The 20,527-nt window shown below is 41.9% G+C and overlaps 1 protein-coding gene across 3 annotated transcripts in view; it reads right to left on the reverse strand.

Annotated features, from left to right (window-relative positions):
• arhgap21b (Rho GTPase activating protein 21b) overlaps nucleotides 1-20,527 on the reverse strand; it is a 109,362-nt gene that overhangs the window by 46,652 nt on the left and 42,183 nt on the right. For all 3 annotated transcript variants that reach the window (XM_084328079.1, XM_084328080.1, XM_084328078.1), the window contains exons 5-7: nucleotides 10,279-10,371; nucleotides 9,383-9,461; nucleotides 8,283-8,337 (exon numbers count right to left, since the gene is read on the reverse strand). In XM_084328079.1, coding sequence (XP_084184205.1) covers nucleotides 8,283-8,337; nucleotides 9,383-9,461; nucleotides 10,279-10,371 — 227 coding nt within the window. The remainder of the gene's footprint in view (nucleotides 1-8,282; nucleotides 8,338-9,382; nucleotides 9,462-10,278; nucleotides 10,372-20,527) is intronic.

Consider the following 20,527-nt stretch of genomic DNA (forward strand, 5'->3'; position numbering starts at 1 on the left):
CCAAGTATTGTTCATACAAACAATATGCATAACATGCTCCCTCATGACTAAGAAACAAAATGGTAAATGTATGCAAAGCATTCATAATTTAAGAGGCAAACATTAACATATTTGTGGTTGCCTAGTCATATTTGTTGATCAATATGCATAGCATAAATATTCAACATAACATTAGACGAGCACTGACATCCAGCTTTAACATGCAGTTGGTGCAACAGAACCCAGAGTATTGGGCTCTTCTGAATGCAGGACAAGCGCTATAGATACTTCACCCATCAACACAAACCTGCCTAACCGATATTATAGCCTTATTGAAATTAAGATATTTGCTGAATTAGCTTTTCATTCATGTATTCATCCACAACAGAAATGGCTTATATTAGTCATTTACTGGTTGTAAGCTATAAAGACATGTCCAGCACAGCAACCTGGTGTATACAGTAAATTGAGGCAAACTGTATTGAAATGTGGTCAGATGTGCTAAAATTTTGATTAATGTGGAAGTCTTTGTTGGGGCTTCACTGTCAGCTGCAACGGTGCCCAGCTTGTTTACACAGGTGAGGGGAATCTTAGAATCAAAATCACGTTATTTTTAGGCAACATGTATACAGGAATTTTCCATGGCCCAGGGTGTTGTGACATACCAGCGATACCAAAGTGACACAGAACAACTGACATTACATGGTACAAGGACATACAGGGCAGTGTAGTACATCCATACAAACTAAACCAACTAACTAACTAAGCTAAATTGTATTAATTAGATTATAGAATATTTGTTGAAAGCCCTACCATGGTGGTGGTTCTACATCACAGAAATAGCAGACTACAATATAATGATTACAATAAAGTAACAGGTGCTTGAGATGGCAGATGAGAGTAGTAATAGTAGTAATAGCAGACAGTACAGTGTGCAGTAATAAGGGACATAGAGTCTGGTGCATGGTACTAGACAGTAGGACTCCTGTGTGTGGGGGGGTGCATGGGGGAATAGAAGAGATGGATTTAACACATTTTACACAAAGAACATACTAAATAAAACTAAATTCACTACAATTATGAACCGTCCACAAGGGAAGCATTCTGGCACAGCGAATAGCCGAGCTCCATCATAATGCTCCTCAATATGAAGAGGCTGTCAGATCATAGGGAACCCTTGGGACAGTTGCTCTTCAGCAAACTGAGTGTGATTTGTTAATGGATATGGAACAGCCGAGTGCACCTTCAGCTTCCTCTGAACCAGCAGAATGCATACCAGGCGTCCACAGCAGCATGCATGCAATGTTAATGACGAGAACTGAAGCAAACACAGGTAATGGAGGTTTCTAGCTGCAATTGAAAGTGGGTTAAGGAGACATGCAAACCTGGCCTGTAGGGAGGATTTGGGGTGTGTGGCAGGGGATACATAAAATATGTCTTTCTTTTTTTGTGATGCATTGTGTTTTTGTTCCGTCTCTTATCACTTGAATGGTTCTTGCTTTTTATTTTTATATTTTATTTCTGCTGTGTGTAAAGCACTTTGTGAGTTCTCTGTGAAAAGTGCTATATAAATAAACTGTACTTACTTACATAATTTATGTAATTTGTAAATTTCGGTCATTATGTACTCACCCCCATGTCACTCAACTGAAGTTGCCAAACGATATTTCAAGGATTTGACATGGGATCGTAGATTGTCAGGGTTCACATGCTGTTTGGTGTGATGATGTAATGAGGAAATGGGGGCGTGCCTTACAGACCACAAAGATGGATGGAGTTAGCCGAGGTGGAGTTGTAAATAAACAAACATATACGGTCAGATCATAGCCTATTCGAACTCTTGAAATAAGCTTCTTTGGAGTCATTGTGCAATCGCTTGGCTACTAAACACTTAATGCTGCACGAGCCGTTTTGAGATATTTGATGAACATTTGTATGTCCTTTGGAACTCAATAGGAATGGACCCTGTATATTAGCATTGTTTTGGAGAAGGCCTAGATGTATAGCTGTGGTAGCTAACTCTCTGAGTATTACATAGACCAGTGGTTCTCAAACTACGGGTCGCGACCCAAAGTGGGGTCGTGGGTAGGTGACTGGGGTTGCGCATTGGCAAGTAAGTAATTGGCAAGTGAAATTTTCTTTAAAAAAATAATTTCGGGGGGCAGGTGGCGCACGGAGATTACGTTCGTCACCAACACCGCCTGTTCGAATCCAGCTCCCGGCGTTGCTATCAGCTTGGCTGGCCTCTCACACTGATACAATTGGCTGTATCAGGGGGTGGGAAAGCTGAAGGGTGGGTCCTGGGCGTTGTGGACAGCGACCCCTACAGTTCGGTCGGGGCGCCTGCTCAGCAAGGGTTGGAACTAAGGAGAGATAGTGTGGCCTCCCACACGCTACACTCTCCCCGGTGAGAACCTGCGCGGCCAGGTTGGCCTGCCCCAGGCTGCACATGCGTCGGAGGAAAGCATGCGACAGTCTCCGGTCTCCCGGACCAACAGTAGGGGAAAGTACGCAACAGCCAGGAAGGGTGGGATGGGAGAAAATCGGGAAAAAGGAGGGGAAGAAAGATACAAAAAAATAAAAAATAATAATAATTTCAATCAATTAAATCATTAAAGAAAATTATATACTGGCAACATATTTTAGCTAAATATGCCTCGTTTAATAAATGTGTATTGATAAAATAGTGCTGTATTTAAATGTTCTAATAAATATGCATGATCAAGTTCAACAACGTGTGCTTTTATTTTGATATTCCTCAATTCCACGCTGAATTTCCACCATACATTAACTCATTCAGCGCCAGCCATTATCCTCATCCCTGTAGTCAATGGGCCACGCTAAAAGATAGGCATTTTCACTGTGCATCACAATGTTTGCAGAGCTATATCTATATTCTATATTATAGCTATGGAGACAATACTATGGCTCATTTGATAGTCACTATTTCTCGTCCAACATGTATAAAAAAAAAAACAATAAAAATTAAAAAAAATAGTAAAAAATTTTCATGTATACGTTCACGTGTTATCCCGTGGTGAATATTGTAGTTTCAGAGTTCTGACTTTAAAGTGCTACTCCTCACCTACAAAATTTTAAATGGGCTTGCACCGCTCCATCTATCCGATCTCATCTCCCGATACTCGCCCGCTCGTGCTCTGCGCTCACAAAATGCGGGGCTTCTATCGACCCCTAGGGTTAAAAAGAAATCCGCCGGCCACAGAGCCTTTGTCTACCGCGCTCCCTACCTGTGGAACAAATTACCTGCCGTCATCAGGGACGCCTGCTCTGTCGAAGCTTTTAAATCCCTGCTTAAGACTCATCTTTTCTCTCTCTCCTTCAACCTACCCTGATCTCACCTGGTCGGGGACTGACCTTTAGATTAATCTGTGTAGTTTAGTTTAGTTAGGGTACAGGGTACTACATGGTACCACAGAGTACTACATGGCACTACATGGCTCTACATGGCACTACATGGCACTACATGGCACTACAGGGTACTACAGGGTACTACAGGGTACTACATGGCACTACATGGCACTACAGGGTACTACATGGCACTACAGGGTACTACATGTCTGCTCCTTTGCAGCACCACAAACATGGGAACTCTCTAACTCTTCTTCCCCCCCCCCCCCTCCCTCCCCCTTCTCTCTGAGTGCCCGTCTCCTGGCGCTGACTAAGGTGATGGATGCCTCGGGGTCTTGGCCAAGATTGTACTGCTCTACATGCACCTCCGAGGCCTTGGATCAGTTATTCACCGTCGTCTGTCCGTGGTCCTGTCAACTGATTAACAGTATTAACAGACTGTTAACAGATTAACAGTCAACGCGGTTTCATTGCTGGGTTAAGTACTTCTATTCTATTCACATAATACGCTTACTTCATATATCTACTCCATTCACATATATGCCTACCACTTGTATCTATTGCTATGTCCGCCCACTACAATCTCATGAGCTGTCTAACGCCTGTCCCGTCTCCATGTCCCCCTATGACTTGCTGTCCTGGAGTGTTGACCGGAGTGTTGGACGTCCCGTGATGAAGGCCGGGAGGTTGCGACCCCCTCTGCGTGCCCCCCTGTCTCCGGAGGTCTCGTAGTGGTGACCGGAGTGCCGGATGTCCCGCGATGATGTCGGGGAGTTCGCGACCCTCTCTGCGCCGCCCCCTATCTCCCTGTCTCCGGCTGTCCCTGAGCAATGACCGGAGTGTTGAATGTCCCGTGACTAAGACGGGGAGGATGTGACCCTCTTTGCGCCGCCCCTGTGCCTCAAATAGATCCGCTATCAGCTCTATCTTTAATCTTTCAAAATGTTCAGTTGCTATCGCTATTAGCTCTATCTTTAATCTTTCAAAATGTTCAGTTGCTATTGCATGCACTCATCTGTGTTTCACTACACACATGAGTGCATGCTTACCAACTGTCCGTCTGCAACACTACTATCACCAACATCTAAGAAGGGAGATCCCCCCTTGAATGGCCCTTCTAAGGTTTCTCTCCTCCACACTGCCTGTGGAGCTTTTTTCCCTATTGTTAGGTTTTAGTGAGTTTTTCCTTACCTTCGCGTGGGGTATGTCTAGGGATGGGTACCGAATTCGGTACTTTTGAGGTACCGAAACACGTCGGTACTACCGAGTATCGAATCAAGTAGTGTCAACGTTCACACGCACAATATATGCTTACCTAGGATTTGACTTGATTCAACAACAAAGCAGTCGGAGCAATGACAAGCCGAAAACTGTCGAAATTGTAGTTATTTGAAGTTTGGATTTTTTTTTTACGACTGAGGTAGGTAAATTAAATTTCTTGAGACTAAAGTACAGAAAAAAGGTACCGTTGGGTACCGGTATCGATTCACAGGTACCGGTATCGGTTCAAATGTGAAAGGTACCCATCCCTAGGTATGTCTGGGAGTGCTTGCATTCTTTCATTTATTTGCATTCATCTAAAAATGTTTGGACCTTATGGTGTTCTTGTTCTGTTCTTGACTTATTGTTATGTTTTCTTCTTGACTTGTTTAAAGAAGACCTGTACGGCCCATGGGGACATTAACGTGTGTTGTCGGGCCCTATAAATAAATTTGATTTGATTTGATCCGGGCTAATTCCTGGAAGCTGAGTTACGGCCCCGGCAGACCAGCCGCACTTGCGGGTTCCGTGTGAGATCGCGCGCGTGGCCTGCCACACCGAGTCCGACTGCACGGAGGAAGGCACATTTACATTGGAACAGCTGTAAATGCCTAGTCTATATGCGAAGTCAGTCCCCGTTTGAAGATTTTTGAAAGATTTCCAGTTCCAGTGTTCTATTGTCCATTTTGCATGTATAATCAGTTATTATATAATTAATTAGAATGTTAGAATTCATTTTAGAATGATGATCAGTGTGACTGTACTCCTGAAAAAGTATAGTAATATGGTTTATTTGTATTGGGAAAGATAGACACATTAGCTGGTTGAACAACATCTATATGTGTGGTAATAATGCAAATATTGAGTGTATTTCTGTGAAAATGTGCGTGGCGCACGCCTCTGAATCCAACTGAAGCGAAAACTATCGCTTCCGCCCCGCGAGTCGCGCGCCCGCTTGCAGCCAGTGGGCACAGCTACGTCCGTTAACACTTTGATTACCACTGGTTAAGATGGTAAAACGTGGTTGAATGCCGCCACCCACTTCAATGATAGCGTTGTGAACGCATAATCTCTGTCTTAAATTATGGCTGTGTCTAATCTGCCCGTCGTTTATCAATGACTTGTTTGCAGTCAACATTGTCGAGACGTATTTTTTTAATTTTTTTTATCGGTTCATTTCCGTTTTATAGCATTTTGAAAAGCCCTCGTTTTTCAGGAAAATATATAGATTCCGTGATAATCGCCCTTTACTGGAATATTCTGGCATACACAAAAACGGTCATTTTTCGGCCTATTTATGAATCGTTTTCAAATAAACGCTAGATTATCGATAGTATAATGTGTACTTATGCACGCTATAGAGGCGATCTGAAAAATGGATTCTCCCATTTCCTGATCAGCGAGCACACACAGGGCACACGTTGATATATCTGTGAAAAAAACTCCGATTACCCTAAGACTGGTCAAATAGATTCCTTACCTCAGATAAGATGTTATCCAAAAAGATTATTCCTATTTCTGATCGCCATTCCAAATATCGATCGCGTTTATTGATTCAGCGTTGGGTGCTGGAAATACATAATCCACGCTGTTCTGAGGGCCGGCGATCAACTTGGATTTCTTCATGAGGAGGCTGGACCGCCCCCCCGCGGCTGGTGTGCCGGGGCCATTATAGAGCGCTATGTGCATTTTGCGAAAGTCGTTTGCGTTGCTCGCCTGGACACGATATTATTTCCAAATCAAAAGGTATATAATAGGTATTATGTTTCATCATGAAGGCATCAAGGGGGGGGGGGGTCGTTTTGTGATGCTCTGATCGTCAGCAACGGCATATGTTTTGAATACTACATACGTTGATCATTGCGATCAATGTGAAATCATTGTAGGATTGAAGTAGGATTGATGTCATAGTCCTTACCTTTGCTAAGAGTTATTCCAAAATGAATATTCCAATTGTCTGATCGCGATTTCCAGTATTGATGTCCATCGGGTCCCTGACATGAAATGGCACAAAATATGCATCAAGTGTGCTGGACGTGTTCCAAGGTGCGTTTCAACTTGCCTGGGTCTAAATTCTCCGCCCGGACCATAAACACACAGTGAACACACAGTGTGCAATAAGGTTTCAAAGGGTAGGCGATACTGCCACCTAGCAGGATTCGGCCGGCATTGCACTCTCGGAGTCTCAGAATGAGTTCCAATGATAACACTGAGGTCCGTGAGAGTGTATAGAATATTCAAATTGAAAAAAGATAAAACGATCTAAAAACGTAATATTACGTGTTTGGTGCAGAATGAGTTAACATAGAATGCACTATTTCTAGCATCAATGGATGCTCAAAATAAGCTACATCTCGTGTGAGAACTCCATCTGCCTATGCTCTGACCTAATGCAAATTTAAGCTTGAACGAGCCAAACCTCTTTGAGTTCAGTCCTCCATGTGAGCAAAGTTCAACCTCAGCTATTTATAACTGACATAGATTTTCACAGTCATGTCCTCATGGCTATTGTAACCCTCTGTCCTGATCCATCACATGGATCGCTGTTGGCCGACAACGTTGTTAAAGGTCCAATCAATGATCCACAAATAATGGGTAGCCCCACAAGCAAGATTAACAAATAGCATTCTAAATGAAAGCAACACCGGGTAGTTTTGGAGGAGAAAACCAACCTCTGAAAAGTCTAAATAAAGGTCAAATATGATCTTTAGTATTGAAATGTAATACATAAAGTGTTACAAGAGAAAAACTGGAGCACTGTTTGAAACTAGAAATGATCCATTTGGCTGTGGTGCACCCACCCTCCCACCACCACCACGATACAAAGAAGCATCCTCTAAGAGTAATGTTGATTCACTCTGTTTCAAAGGGTGATTTCTGGGGGGATTTGTGTCAAGATTAAAAACAATATTGAAGCATTTGTAACTAGTTATTGCAGTAATCTTTTCTTTAAGTATTGTGGTGCTGCAGAGACGTCCCAGCCTACAAATCCTATTCCACAGACTCAAGAAAACACCTTTGTTTGTTACAGATCCTGGCGAAAATGAATCAATTAAAATGGGAATAATGACATAAAAAAGGATACAACTATTATGAACAAACCCTGTGCTGAAAAACCGCAAGGGGACCTGTGGATATCCCGATATTAGGCAGACCTCTAATATGAATATACCCCACACTGATGTGGTACAAAAAATATCTATGTAATGGAGAGACTTGGGCTCTGAGGCAGAACCTAAAAACATATCGCAGACAAACAGCTGCTGTATCGTCCCTTTTGGAAGTCAAAAAGTGAATTGTGTTATGAGTGTGTTTCATGTACTCCTGAAAACTATTCCCAACTCCTCTAACAAGGTCATTTCTATGAGAGTTTGAACCAGTGGTGGGGCCAGGTTGTGATGGCCTGGTTAGGATAGACATAAATAAACCGCTCTGATGGGACAGGAGCTGCACCCAAGTACCGTCTGCCTCGCGACTGACGTCCCAACAGTACACCCTTCAACTGGGAAACCAGAGCAGCTTTCTGAGACCCAATCACATGCATGGTGACAATCATGTTGGAACCAGAGAAACACAGAGCATCTCTTGTTTTCTTTCTTTCTTTCTTTTTTAGATGGGGCAAAACAGGAAGAGACACAAAAAAAAGGCTAGAGGGGAGTTTGATAAAAGCTTACCAGCTGAAGAATATCCTCATCTTTCGGCATCACACAGAGTTCAAGAAAGGCATCACTGTAAAACAACAACAACAACAAGACTCAATGTGTTGACAATCCAACAGAACCAGCACCACTCAACAGACAATACTGGCTATGTTTACTTGCACTGAGAATTACGCCGTTAACCTGGATACTCAGGTTAAGACACGTGTAAACCCCAGTTACAGTAACCCGGTTAAAGGAACACGCCAACATTTTGGGAAATTAGCTTACCGTCTTCTCAAGAGAGAGACAAGAAGATAGATACCAGTTTCCTCTCTGTGCGTTCAGTAGAAAGCTATTTGGCTGCAGGTTAGCCTAGCTTAGCACCATGAATGGAAGCGGACATGATGAATAATTCTACAATAATAATCTCCTATGCAAGCAAAGTCACCTACTACTTCTCAGTAGCAGGTGCACATTTAGATTTTTGTGAGCAGACCTTTGTATAAAGGAATATAGCAAGGATGATATAGTTATGATCACTGAACCTCACACTGAACGAGGATCCCCTCTTACAACTGGAAACTGGACATGCATCTTAGTCATCTTGCAGTAGTGAAATAATTCACACATAACTTGGATCAATGGGGCGACAGTGGCTCGGGAGGTACAATGGGTAAAATGTGAGTAACAAATTGTAAAGCGCTTTGGATAAAATCGCTATAAAAAAGCAGCCATTTACCAAAAAAGCAGCCATCAAGGCTATGCCCTCAGAATATGTTTTCACGTGAGACACTCACCCATCTTGGATCAAGGCTATCTTAAGCTTAGCATTGTATTGTATTCTTATTACTTTTTAGCATGTATATTTTATTATCTATTTTATTTTATTATTCTATCTTATTATTTGTATTTTTGCACAATCGAGGCGTGCATGGCCACCTTCATTTCACTACATGTCTTGTGTATGTACGTGACAAATAAATCTCTTGAATCTTGACCTCAGAATAGGTTTTCACACTTAACACTCACCTATCTTGGATCAAGGCTATGACCTCACAATAGGTTCACACTTAACACTCACCTATCTTGGATCAAGGCTATGACCTCACAATAGGTGCACACTTAACACTCACCTATCTTGGATCAAGGCTATGACCTCAGAATAGGTTTTCCCGATGATGCTAGCTCCATTCACCTTCACTATTCGGTCTCCTGTGGACAGTAAGAAACAGAGGCAAGGCGATCAGTAACAGACAGAGCAAATGAGGGACTGTATATGTCTCTACAAAGGAACCGGTCCTGCTTATACTAAAGAGGAAGCACGCCTACATACGTTAGAGACTGCGTCTGTGCCGCAGTGTGCGAGAGTGGAGAGGAAACATGGTGGGAATTGGTCATCGTGATGTTATGTTTACAGTAAGTGGTGCCTGGGGGCTCTCTGCCTCCACCAGCCCATCAAAACATATGCTTCACTGGAATAACTACATTACATTTACATTTAATGTAAATGTATAACCAACTACCATGGTTGGGAACAATTCATTTTCAATTCAATGAGTGTATTTTCTCTATTTAGCGCTTTGAGATTTGCCCCGCAACTGTAAAGCGCATTACAAATAAAATCTATTATTATTATTATTATTATTTAAAATCTGAATACTTTTCATTGTGGTATGGAAATGTTGTATCACCCAACCTATAAAGGAAAATGACAATGAATGCTCCACAGTCTGTGAATAAACGGACATTTCTACTTGAATTGTGAATTGATTGAATTCAAAGTGAATTGATCCCAACCCTGATATCTATTCAATATAGGAGGAGGATTCGAATCACAATCCAGCCCTACAACCAGAACTTCAATGATGAGTCTAATGTTTTGTTTCATAACTTATAGTCCAACAACAGGGTTTCTTCCAATAACCCAATGTAGAGGGCTACAATAAGGATGCTGCAAATGAATGACACCGGTCCGCTGGCCTGCTTTTGCTCCAGTGAGCATTGGTCAGAGATTGATGAAGTTCATTACCTGTGCAGAGTCCAGCACCGTGGGCAGGGCCGCCTTCCTTCACTTGCTTCACAAAGATGGTGTCCATGGGCTCTAGCCTATTCCGCGGTCTCCCTGACAATACAGGAAAAAAAACAAAAGATAAGGTAAACAAAAGATAAATCAAGCAGATAAACTTGATGACACGTAACCTAGTTTGCTTCACCCTGGTATAAATGAGCTATTCTATTGAGCCTCTTAGTGTGATTCATGTTTGGAAATTAATACAAGCTTGGGGCAACAACAACCTTTACAGTTCTACCTCAAACCACAAGAAGGCAAACACACACAAAAAGCTGGTAACTGAAGTATACTTTTTATGGTGACTCTTCTTATCCAAGTTGTGCTAAAAATAATAAGTCATCAAATCTGTTCAACCCCTGTGGATGAGTCATAAAAAACAACCTGAACAGCCATGATTGCCAGAGTGGAAGAATGCTATGCATATGAACAAGAAGCATAGCTGTATTCTAACTTGCCTGTAAAATGTTGTGTATCTTTCAGTCTTCCCTAACATTGTACAAATAATTCTCATGTGCTCAGTGTACTCACTTGGAGAGTTTTTGGGAATACTTAAAAAAGGACGGAACAAAACAAACAGCTGGGTTAGCGAGAAGGAAAAAGAAGAAGCCCCTGGGGATGAAAAAGAAAAGTACATTTCCTATGGTGACGCAAACAACTCTGAAGTCTCATTTAAAAACACCTCACACACAGAGTTCCAACCTGAAGCGCTCCAACAAAAAACAACAACAACAAAGCCGAGTCCTAATGGCTACCAGACAGAGAAGTAAATTGTTTTGGGGGACATTTAGGAGGGAAGAGCGAGCGAGCATGTATGAAATATGTGTGAGAGAGAGCGAGAGACAGAGTGGTCTGACTATCACAGGACTGAGAGGCATGTGAATTAACATCACGACAGCAGAACAGAGCCTGTGCCACATCTCCTGTACACTGTACAATAGATCTGAATGGAAATGATCATTAATTGGCCCAAGAAAAACTCCCAATAGGGTGAGATTGTGTGGATTTAGGGAGGTGAATGAATACAAGTGAAGAGAGGAAAAACTTGTTTGCTCATTCTGCTCCTGTCTCCTAGCAGCTGCATGGCTGGAGAGAAAGAAACAGAGGAGAGATAGTAGAATGGAGGGGGCTGGAGGGAGAGAGAGGGGGGGGGGGGTGAGAAAAAAAGAGAGAGAGAGAGAGAGAGAGAGAGAGAGAGAGAGAGAGAGAGAGAGAGAGAGAGAGAGAGAGAGAGAGAGTGGGAGTATGCTCAGCTGCACAACTCCCACACTTTCCTTAGGAGCAGAGAAACAACTTTAGGCTTGATGCACGACTCAAATAATTTCCAAGTAATTAATAGTCTGTAAGAATTAGTAAGCGAGTGCATGACGGATTATCATGGCTGAGAAGCTACTACATGAACAGGCATGACAAAGTAAAAGGATTTGAATATAAGATAATGCTGGTAAACATGAACAATAGTGGCATGACTACAGAGTATGCAGCACACTCTCAGGGCCTCATAAGTAACAAGCATTTCATTATAAAGTATTCTGTATTTTGTTCTGACAAATAAAAACAAACGTGAACTTGAGTAGGGATGGGACAATATATAAAGATTTTATATATCGCAATACAAAAATGTGACAATCCGTATCGCGGGGCAGAGAAACGCATCACTTTATCAGCTACACTTCACTCTGCTGTAGTAATCAGCTTGTACAGCAGAGCATTTTCTATGCAATAATGATTACATTATTGGTTACAACGTCCTTACAATTCCTTATAAAGTGACAGCTGGAGAACCTCTGTCTGTGCTGAAATCATCAGGTCAGTGCTTGTGCTTTCCCGTGAAAAGTAGTGAGGTACGGAATCGTGAAGCCGGCATCCTGTACCGAATGGTATCGTGCTTCATGAGATAATGCATGATATCATGCCATCCAGACTACTGAAGGTGAATGAAGCACCAGTTAAAAAGGAAACTAACTATTTATTGTATCCAACAACCACTGTGGTTGATAACAGAATTCAGTCAGTCACTTCACTATTTTACCAACTGATTTTTTAATAGAGAAGATCCTCCAAATGGGAGCTTTGATCAGGCCCAAAAATACCTGGTTCTGTCCGAGCCAGAACCACGGCAGCAGTTTTGTTGCGGGACCCAATTGGGTTCGGGCAGAGAATCAAAGCTCTGTAGTATGGAGCAGACCCAAGCCAGTCTGGGCTCATTCTGCCCAAGCCCCGCACCACGGCAGCAGTTTTGGGCCTGATCCCCGTCTCGAACCCGGCGGGGCCAGAGACCCAATCGGGTTCGGGCAGAGAATCAAAAGCTCTACTCCAAATGGTGGCTGGTTACCTGCCAAAGTGGCTGGTAGAGCAATACAAACACACCAACTGCAGCCAAAATTGATGGCATTTGGCTGGTGGCCGGTGTTAATTTCCCACCCTGTGGCGTGAAACACCTTATTCATTGCCGAGTGCCAACATTTAGAAGGGGAGAAAACTGGCAAATAAGTGAACAATTATGAAGGAGTGTGAAAGAATGAATGAAGATGATGTGTGGGCATGGGACATATTTCCCTGTCAACAGCATCTCTCATGCATTGTATGTACAGGGGATTAACAAAACAGGTGGCTGAATTAACTAATCTCAAACCTGCCCTCTTTTCATTATCCTCGAATCACGACTGTTGCTTCCCTCAAACCAGTCAATATGGCGGATTTGGCCACAGGTGTCATTTAATAATAATCACCTTTGCCGACCAAGATGCCTGCATTAGATTACTAGGAAAACAAGCACTCTTATACAGACACAATCAATAGAGCCACATAACAGCAACCATGTCTCACACACACCTGCATGCTTCCCCTTTCCCTCCCTTACACACACAAAATCACATCCTTGGCACTAGCATTATGTAATACTGCAACAGGAACCTCATCCCCCTCCAACATGGATACAACCACAGCATTGTGTACTGCTCCCTCTGGTGGCACATTATAGAACAGCATAATAATCTCTATAATGGTGCCATTGCTTTATAATTATACAGTAATGATGGTGCATGCATCATTAACATCTAAATCCGCTGTTTACGTAGCTTTTCCCCTGTGTATTCAACTCTTGCATGGACCACCTATGTTTTTCTGAACAGTAAATGGATACTAGTAGTAGCCATTACTTCTGAACAGTAAATGGATACTAGCGTGTGAACAGTAAATGGATACTAGTAGCCGTGTGTTTACCTCTGAACAGTAATGGATACTAGCCGTGTGTTTACTTCTGAACAGTAATGGATACTAGCCGTGTGTTTACCTCTGAACAGTAATGGATACTAGCCGTGTGTTTACCTCTGAACAGTAATGGATACTAGCCGTGTGTTTACCTCTGAACAGTAATGGATACTAGCCGTGTGTTTACCTCTGAACAGTAATGGATACTAGCCGTGTGTTTACCTCTGAACAGTAATGGATACTAGCCGTGTGTTTACCTCTGAACAGTAATGGATACTAGGCGTGTGTTTACCTCTGAACAGTAATGGATACTAGCCGTGTGTTTACCTCTGAACAGTAATGGATACTAGTAGCCGTGTGTTTACCTCTGAACAGTAATGGATACTAGCCGTGTGTTTACCTCTGAACAGTAATGGATACTAGCCGTGTGTTTACCTCTGAACAGTAATGGATACTAGTAGCCGTGTGTTTACCTCTGAACAGTAATGGATACTAGCCGTGTGTTTACCTCTGAACAGTAATGGATACTAGCCGTGTGTTTACCTCTGAACAGTAATGGATACTAGCCGTGTGTTTACCTCTGAACAGTAATGGATACTAGCCGTGTGTTTACCTCTGAACAGTAATGGATACTAGCCATGTGTTTACCTCTGAACAGTAAATGGATACTAGTAGCCGTGTGTTTACTTCTGATACAACTACTTCTGCTGATACAGATTCTGAGTCCTATACTTGAGGTATTGTCCGATAAGGCGATAACTACCTACTATCCATCATCCAGTGTCAAACATGCAGAAAATGGGAGTGTCTTTGCTTTGATTTGTTATAAACTGCTGTTAGGTTTAGTCAATCACCATCCAAACATATAATAGTGGTATTGGTGCATCGCTGCTCCTGAAGGTTTGTGTGCTGCTCTAGAGACTCTTTGATCCTCTCATGCTATCCTCTCACGCAAGCTGCTTTAAAAGCAGGAGGGGAAAAAATTTAAAATAATCACAACCGTATTACAATTTCCAAACAATATTTGGTCTTAGTTGATAACAAATGGCTTAAACCAATTTACGGTAGGATACATTTTATTATGATTTTTATTTCTTTGTACTTACATTTTTGGCTGCCAGCAGAGGGAGACAGGCTTAAAAGAAATTACTTCAGGGTTTGAAGTTGTAATCTGAACTGGTTTGTTGTTTACGTCCATTTAATGTTATTGAAATGCTGACCACTTTGCGGATATTGTCAAAAGTGTGATTTAAAAAAAAAAATCTAATCTCCATGTTGTATCAAACATCATTGTCAAAAGCCTTTATGAACAAACAGCTAGGCGTGACCACAGAACATGCATGGATTTAAATTCTGATTGTCTGTGCCAAAACAAGCCTCCATGAACTAACAGCTAGGCGTGACACATGGACCACGACCACAACCACCAACACTAACACGTCAAACAAAGAGATTCCCTTTCATCTATGTTGGTGTGGGATTTCCCTCGAGTCAGCAAGCCCACCATAATGCCTATAGCCATGCTGCCAGAAAATGGCCCCTAATAACAAAGCATGTATACATTAAACACACACTACAAAAATCAGTGTACAATTGACTCCATTTGAGACTTTGGACCATATCACAGACCTGGTGTTAAACCTTAAACACTCTTATAGAGTCAAATATATACTGTGACACTGTGTGTTTAACAAAATTGTAACAGTAATGCGAACACACACCAAATTATATAAAGAGTAGGCTTGATGACACCCGGCTGTCCCAAGACAGTTTGAGACCTAAAGTATGCAAGAAGAAAAAGTTGGGGAGATGACATCCAGTTAGGCGAGAGAGAGCATACTAAATCACAAGCTCACCCGTTCTTCACCCAGGAGTTGGTGATATAAGAGCTTTGTCTTGGGGAGCTCCAGGCTCTAATGCAATAAGATAATTTATGTCCTGTGCTGTAGTCCGGGCCAAAGCTGTTTAAAAAGGGAAAAGAATCCACCCTAAAATACAATTCACATGTGTTATTTCTATAATACTGTACAGCTCAGTTTTGATTTGTGAATATATGAACAAGACTCTCCTTAAGCTGAAGAAAATACTCTAGTGATTATGTCATCGAGAGACAAACCCTGGAGCTGCTCTATAGATGGTGAATAGTGGAACAAAACCCACGACACAGATAGTGCCCATTGTCATTTTACTGGGATATGGGTAAATTTTCTGATTCAGAGCTATAAGCCCTACAATTAAATAAAAAAACTCATTTGGATGCAATAGCACAAATACAATATGACATCTATAAGCCCACAAAGTCAGTCACTAATTGACCTAGACAGAGGTTCACAAGTAATTTTTTGCAAGTACAAGTCAAGTCTCAAGGTCACAAGTCCAAGTCAAGACTAAAGTCTCTGAGGGGCAAGTCCAAGTCAAGTCTCGTATGGTTATAATGAGTGTTCTATGCAAATAATTGCAGCAAGCAGACAAAGACTTATCTTTTCAAAATATGCATTCCTCCCTTAGCTACAAAGCTAGTAGCAAGCTAATGTTAGATAGGTGATGCTGAGCTAAAGAACAATCCATAGGTGCCGACAATCAAGGGGCAAAACATTTTGCACATAATCTCACACACATCCAACACACATTAATTTAGTTTGTTATTGAGAGTAAATTAGTTTGAATATGGCCACCACCAGTGATGTCATCAGGGACATTGAATCCATGTGTTGTGTTAATTAGAGCTCCATGATGTAGATGAAAAAATTACTGCTACCATATAATTTCATTGAGTTGTAATTAACACTCCTCTCGGGACAAAAATTCTCTTCATCTTTGACGGTGAATAACACCATGCGAACATTGACCAGACGTGAAAGATTGTGGACAAAAGATCTAAGCAAATGAATAAAGGGCAGATTTACAGGGGGTTTTGTAGATACAGTACAGAATTTTGCCATCCGGACACATGAAATTTGAAATGTGAATATAGAATGTCAGGCCTATAAATGACATATTGTGGCCAAGTCATACATCAATGGATCGGGCCAAATCTCCTCTTTCCAATGGCAGAGTTAACCCTGGATTTAGTAACACCAGGGCCCTCATTTATCAACGTTGCGTAGAAAGTGTTCTATATCCGTTCCTACACACGGAATTTAGAATGTGTGTACGCACAGTCGGGATTTATCAACCGTGCGTACACGGGTCCTATGCATATTGATAAATACCATTTGTTCTTACCGTCAATGCCCGTGCATGATTATCCATATATGGTAATGACACACCCCCCATGGGATGTGAAATAATGGACTAACCCGAGTGAACTCTGAGAAACTCCACGAGCGAGATTGTTCACGGAGGCGCTGTCGAACCAAGAAGACGCAACCCGTGTTATGGGATAAATAAAAGGCTGGCGGACTTGTACACGGTGATGTCAGATATCAACGACTCCCTAAGACCATTGCTGCAATTCTGCCTGGACAGCTCAAAATACTAATAAAGACCGTTACCCACTGTTTGGCGTTGGTGTGTCATTCTAACCATGCTGGAATATGAATGCCTTAATAGTTTTGTTCGATTGGCTACCGGGTATAATATGATTTGTAGAGGCATACAATCTATTTTGTTGTCGGTATTAGGTAGCCTATATGAATTACATATAATAGCAGCCATAGCCTACATTATGCAACAGTAACTTGCGCATATATAATATATCATATCATATTCCTATATGTCTCCCAGGAATCGTGGGGCTCTGGGGAATAAAGGTTGGGAACCCCTGCTATAGCCCATATCCTTTATAATGTTATAGGCTATTTTATTTACAGTTTACTCCATCAGCCTACCCAGCATGTAATACGTTCTTTGTTAGAACTCAACTCGTTATTATTTTGCGCATAGATTGCAAAAATACGGGAACGTTTTGATTTATATTTAAAAGGCTTTGACATTGTAAAACGAAATAAGTGGAATTTCAAAGTTATGTAAGCAGAATACAAGTCATATCACCCACACGATATATGCTACCTGTATATCCAGAGCATGTATGCTTTTCATTCATTTAAGACACATTTATTGCAAGGGTTTTGTATACACAAACTCAACAAATAACCTCTGCTCTCGTTGCAATGCATTTTTTATTCTTTCTTATACAGTAGGAAGGGGGAAGAACACTATATTGTGCGTGTTCATATGACTTGTATTCTGCTTACAGCTTCGAAATTCTACTTATTTCGTTTAACAATGGCAAAGCCTTTTAAATATAATCAAAACGTTCCCGTATTTCTGCAATCTATGCGCAAAATAATAACGAGTTGAGTTACACGGAGCGCAGTCAGTACACCCCGTATATTCCGATAACGCTATATATAAACCATGCTGCATTCATTCAGAAGGAAAGACCTATTATTCCAAATGCTATTTATAGGGTTTTGACCATAATTACACTACTGTTGCTATTTTACAATGAACTATAATGAATTACGGGGGTCATACAGAACACGTCAGTCAAACTAATGAACAAACGTTTATTTCCGCGTTGAAACTAATGCATGAAACTGATGAAAGCATATGCCGTCCGTCTGCAATCTCCATATTCTACCGCCGGGCGCCAGGTATGCATGCCCTGAGCTGAGCATAAATATACGCACAAAGTCAAGCACACGTTCAAATTGACAAGTCACACACTTTGCTTAGAAATGATTGTACGCACGGGTTACGCACATATCTGTGCGTACGCAACGTTGATAAATGAGGGCCCGGGTGCGTGTAACAGGGCAGCAAAGACCGTGAATGAAATCTACTGTACAGTTACTCTTTTATAATGAAAAATGCTCCTTTTTTCCCTAGACGTTCACAGAAAGGTAAAGAAACAAACGCCATTGTATTTTATGGCAATAACGTTCAGGTTTGTTCGACCCGTGAGATATAGTCACAAAAATAACTTTCAAAAATCATTTTCACGTCAGAAGTTTGACAGGGCGTGAGCTGTGTAGTGTAGTTTTGTGAAATTCGAAAGCCCATCGCAAGTCCTGGGTCTCCTCTTTCATAGAACTACAAACATGAATGACGGCGCAATTTCCTCGCATCTATATCCACCGGTTTCCGATGGAATGCACAGAGAATTCTATAAATGTCTATTTAGCTAATAACACTTAAAATCATTGGTAAACAAACGTAGTGCTGAAAATATACACTTTGACTGCTGTTTTGATAGGGTCAGGGTCTTTACTCTTGGCTACATTAGAAAAAGAAACAACATTAATTAATACAGACTGTATTTATCCATTTATGGCGTAAAATGTATCTCGTACCGGACGGCTTGGGTTTTAACCCCTAATTTGTCCTGATGTGCAGGTTGGCATCTTGCACGGTTGCCTCAGCCGTCGGTGTTAATGTGAGTGAACAGGTGAATGTGAGGAACTAAATTGTAAAGTGCTTTGCTCCTTTAACTTTCACATTACCAAGTGAACAATTTATATCCGTGTGCATTTTCAGGTGCCCGATACAAATTGTATGTGGTCAATCCAGCATCCTTTCTTTTGATACCGCAGACGTCGCATTTACGGATTATTTAGTTTGGGCCTTGTGTGAAGTTATTATAGCCAAATGTTACGACAAATGAAACAGCAGCACCGGCATAGCTGTCATAAGTATAAATCTTTATTTGTCATCAGATTAACACACACACACATGCGATGGGCGACCCACAGGAACACACACTCTGAGTCGCTGATGTCGTCCTTCCCCCCAAGGGCAGCCGGGAGCAGACGAGGGCTGTGGCGAGTGCCGCGCCCGGGGACCAATCCAAGTGTTCCTGTCAGTCTTCGTCAGGGACGCGACAGCATTAGCGATATGTTGTGCATGTTTTTCCATTGGGTTTATCTTATCGGCACGCTTGCGAGCACGCATGCAAACTCCACACAGAAAGGCCCGGGAGATACCCCACCTGGGTAACTGGCAACACGGCAACCTGGTCCCCAAGCGGGAATCGAACCCATGACCTTCTAGCTGTGAGGCGACAGTGTTAACCACTACACCACTGTGCCGCTCTCCTACCTTGACAAACGCTCCTACCAAGTAACATGGAGAGGCACCCTGTCGGCCCCCATAGACGGGTGTCCCCCAGGGCTCGTTTCGGCTTGATATTGTTTCGGCTTGTTCCGGTCAAAAATCCTCCCCGCTGACCAACCCTTTTGATCACAGTGGAGAATGTAGCCGTGGCTCTGTCCCAGACCGCCAAGAACCTACGTGTAGACCCTGACGACCAGCTGAACTTCTCTGCTCACATCGCCACAACAACCAGAACATGCAGATTATTTCTGAGCAACGTATTGATTTAATTGTCCAAGATCATTTGAATAATACAATGTAGCCTAGATTGTGTTTGGGGTGGATTTCCCCTTTAAGGGGTTGGGATCATCTCGGGTTGTCTTTTCACAGGCTTGGGCGTCTGCCAGGTAGTCTCTCTCTTAGGCATTATGCAACTGCCAGGATTCTTTAATATTCTCTCCGCCTTAACTCCGTCCCAGGTGGAGACTAGCTCCAAGGCCAAGGAGTCTTCATGTTTTCTGTGGAGTTTTGGTAATAAAGCAAACCATGAATCCTTATTTCCTATAGACCATTTCAGTGGAATTGCGTTGCTCGGTAACAGCTTGGACCTAGGTTTATTTCCTGTTGTAATGTTTGCAAAAGTCAGGAAAATGATGTAGTTCATTCAGTCCTATATAATATATGACTGTATAGTGCATACACCGTGTCCCATATGTTACTTATGTTTATAGTGTCCTATATGTTACTTTATGTTTATATTAGATATTTTTTTATATACACCGTGGGAAGGGGGAAATGCAATTTAATTTCTCTATGTCTTGCACATTATGAGAAGAGACAATAAAGCTGACTTTAACTTCAGATTGTTGAATGATCAAGTTGTCAAGTACTAGAGACTACCTCTGGTAAACACTTTCTCTCAATAATAGAGATTAGGAAATGTGCCATTCTGTACCATTCC

The sequence above is a fragment of the Notolepis coatsorum genome, assembly GCF_963971535.1.
Source record: "Notolepis coatsorum genome assembly, chromosome: 13".
In the NCBI taxonomy this organism is placed as follows: Eukaryota; Metazoa; Chordata; class Actinopteri; order Aulopiformes; family Paralepididae; genus Notolepis; species Notolepis coatsorum.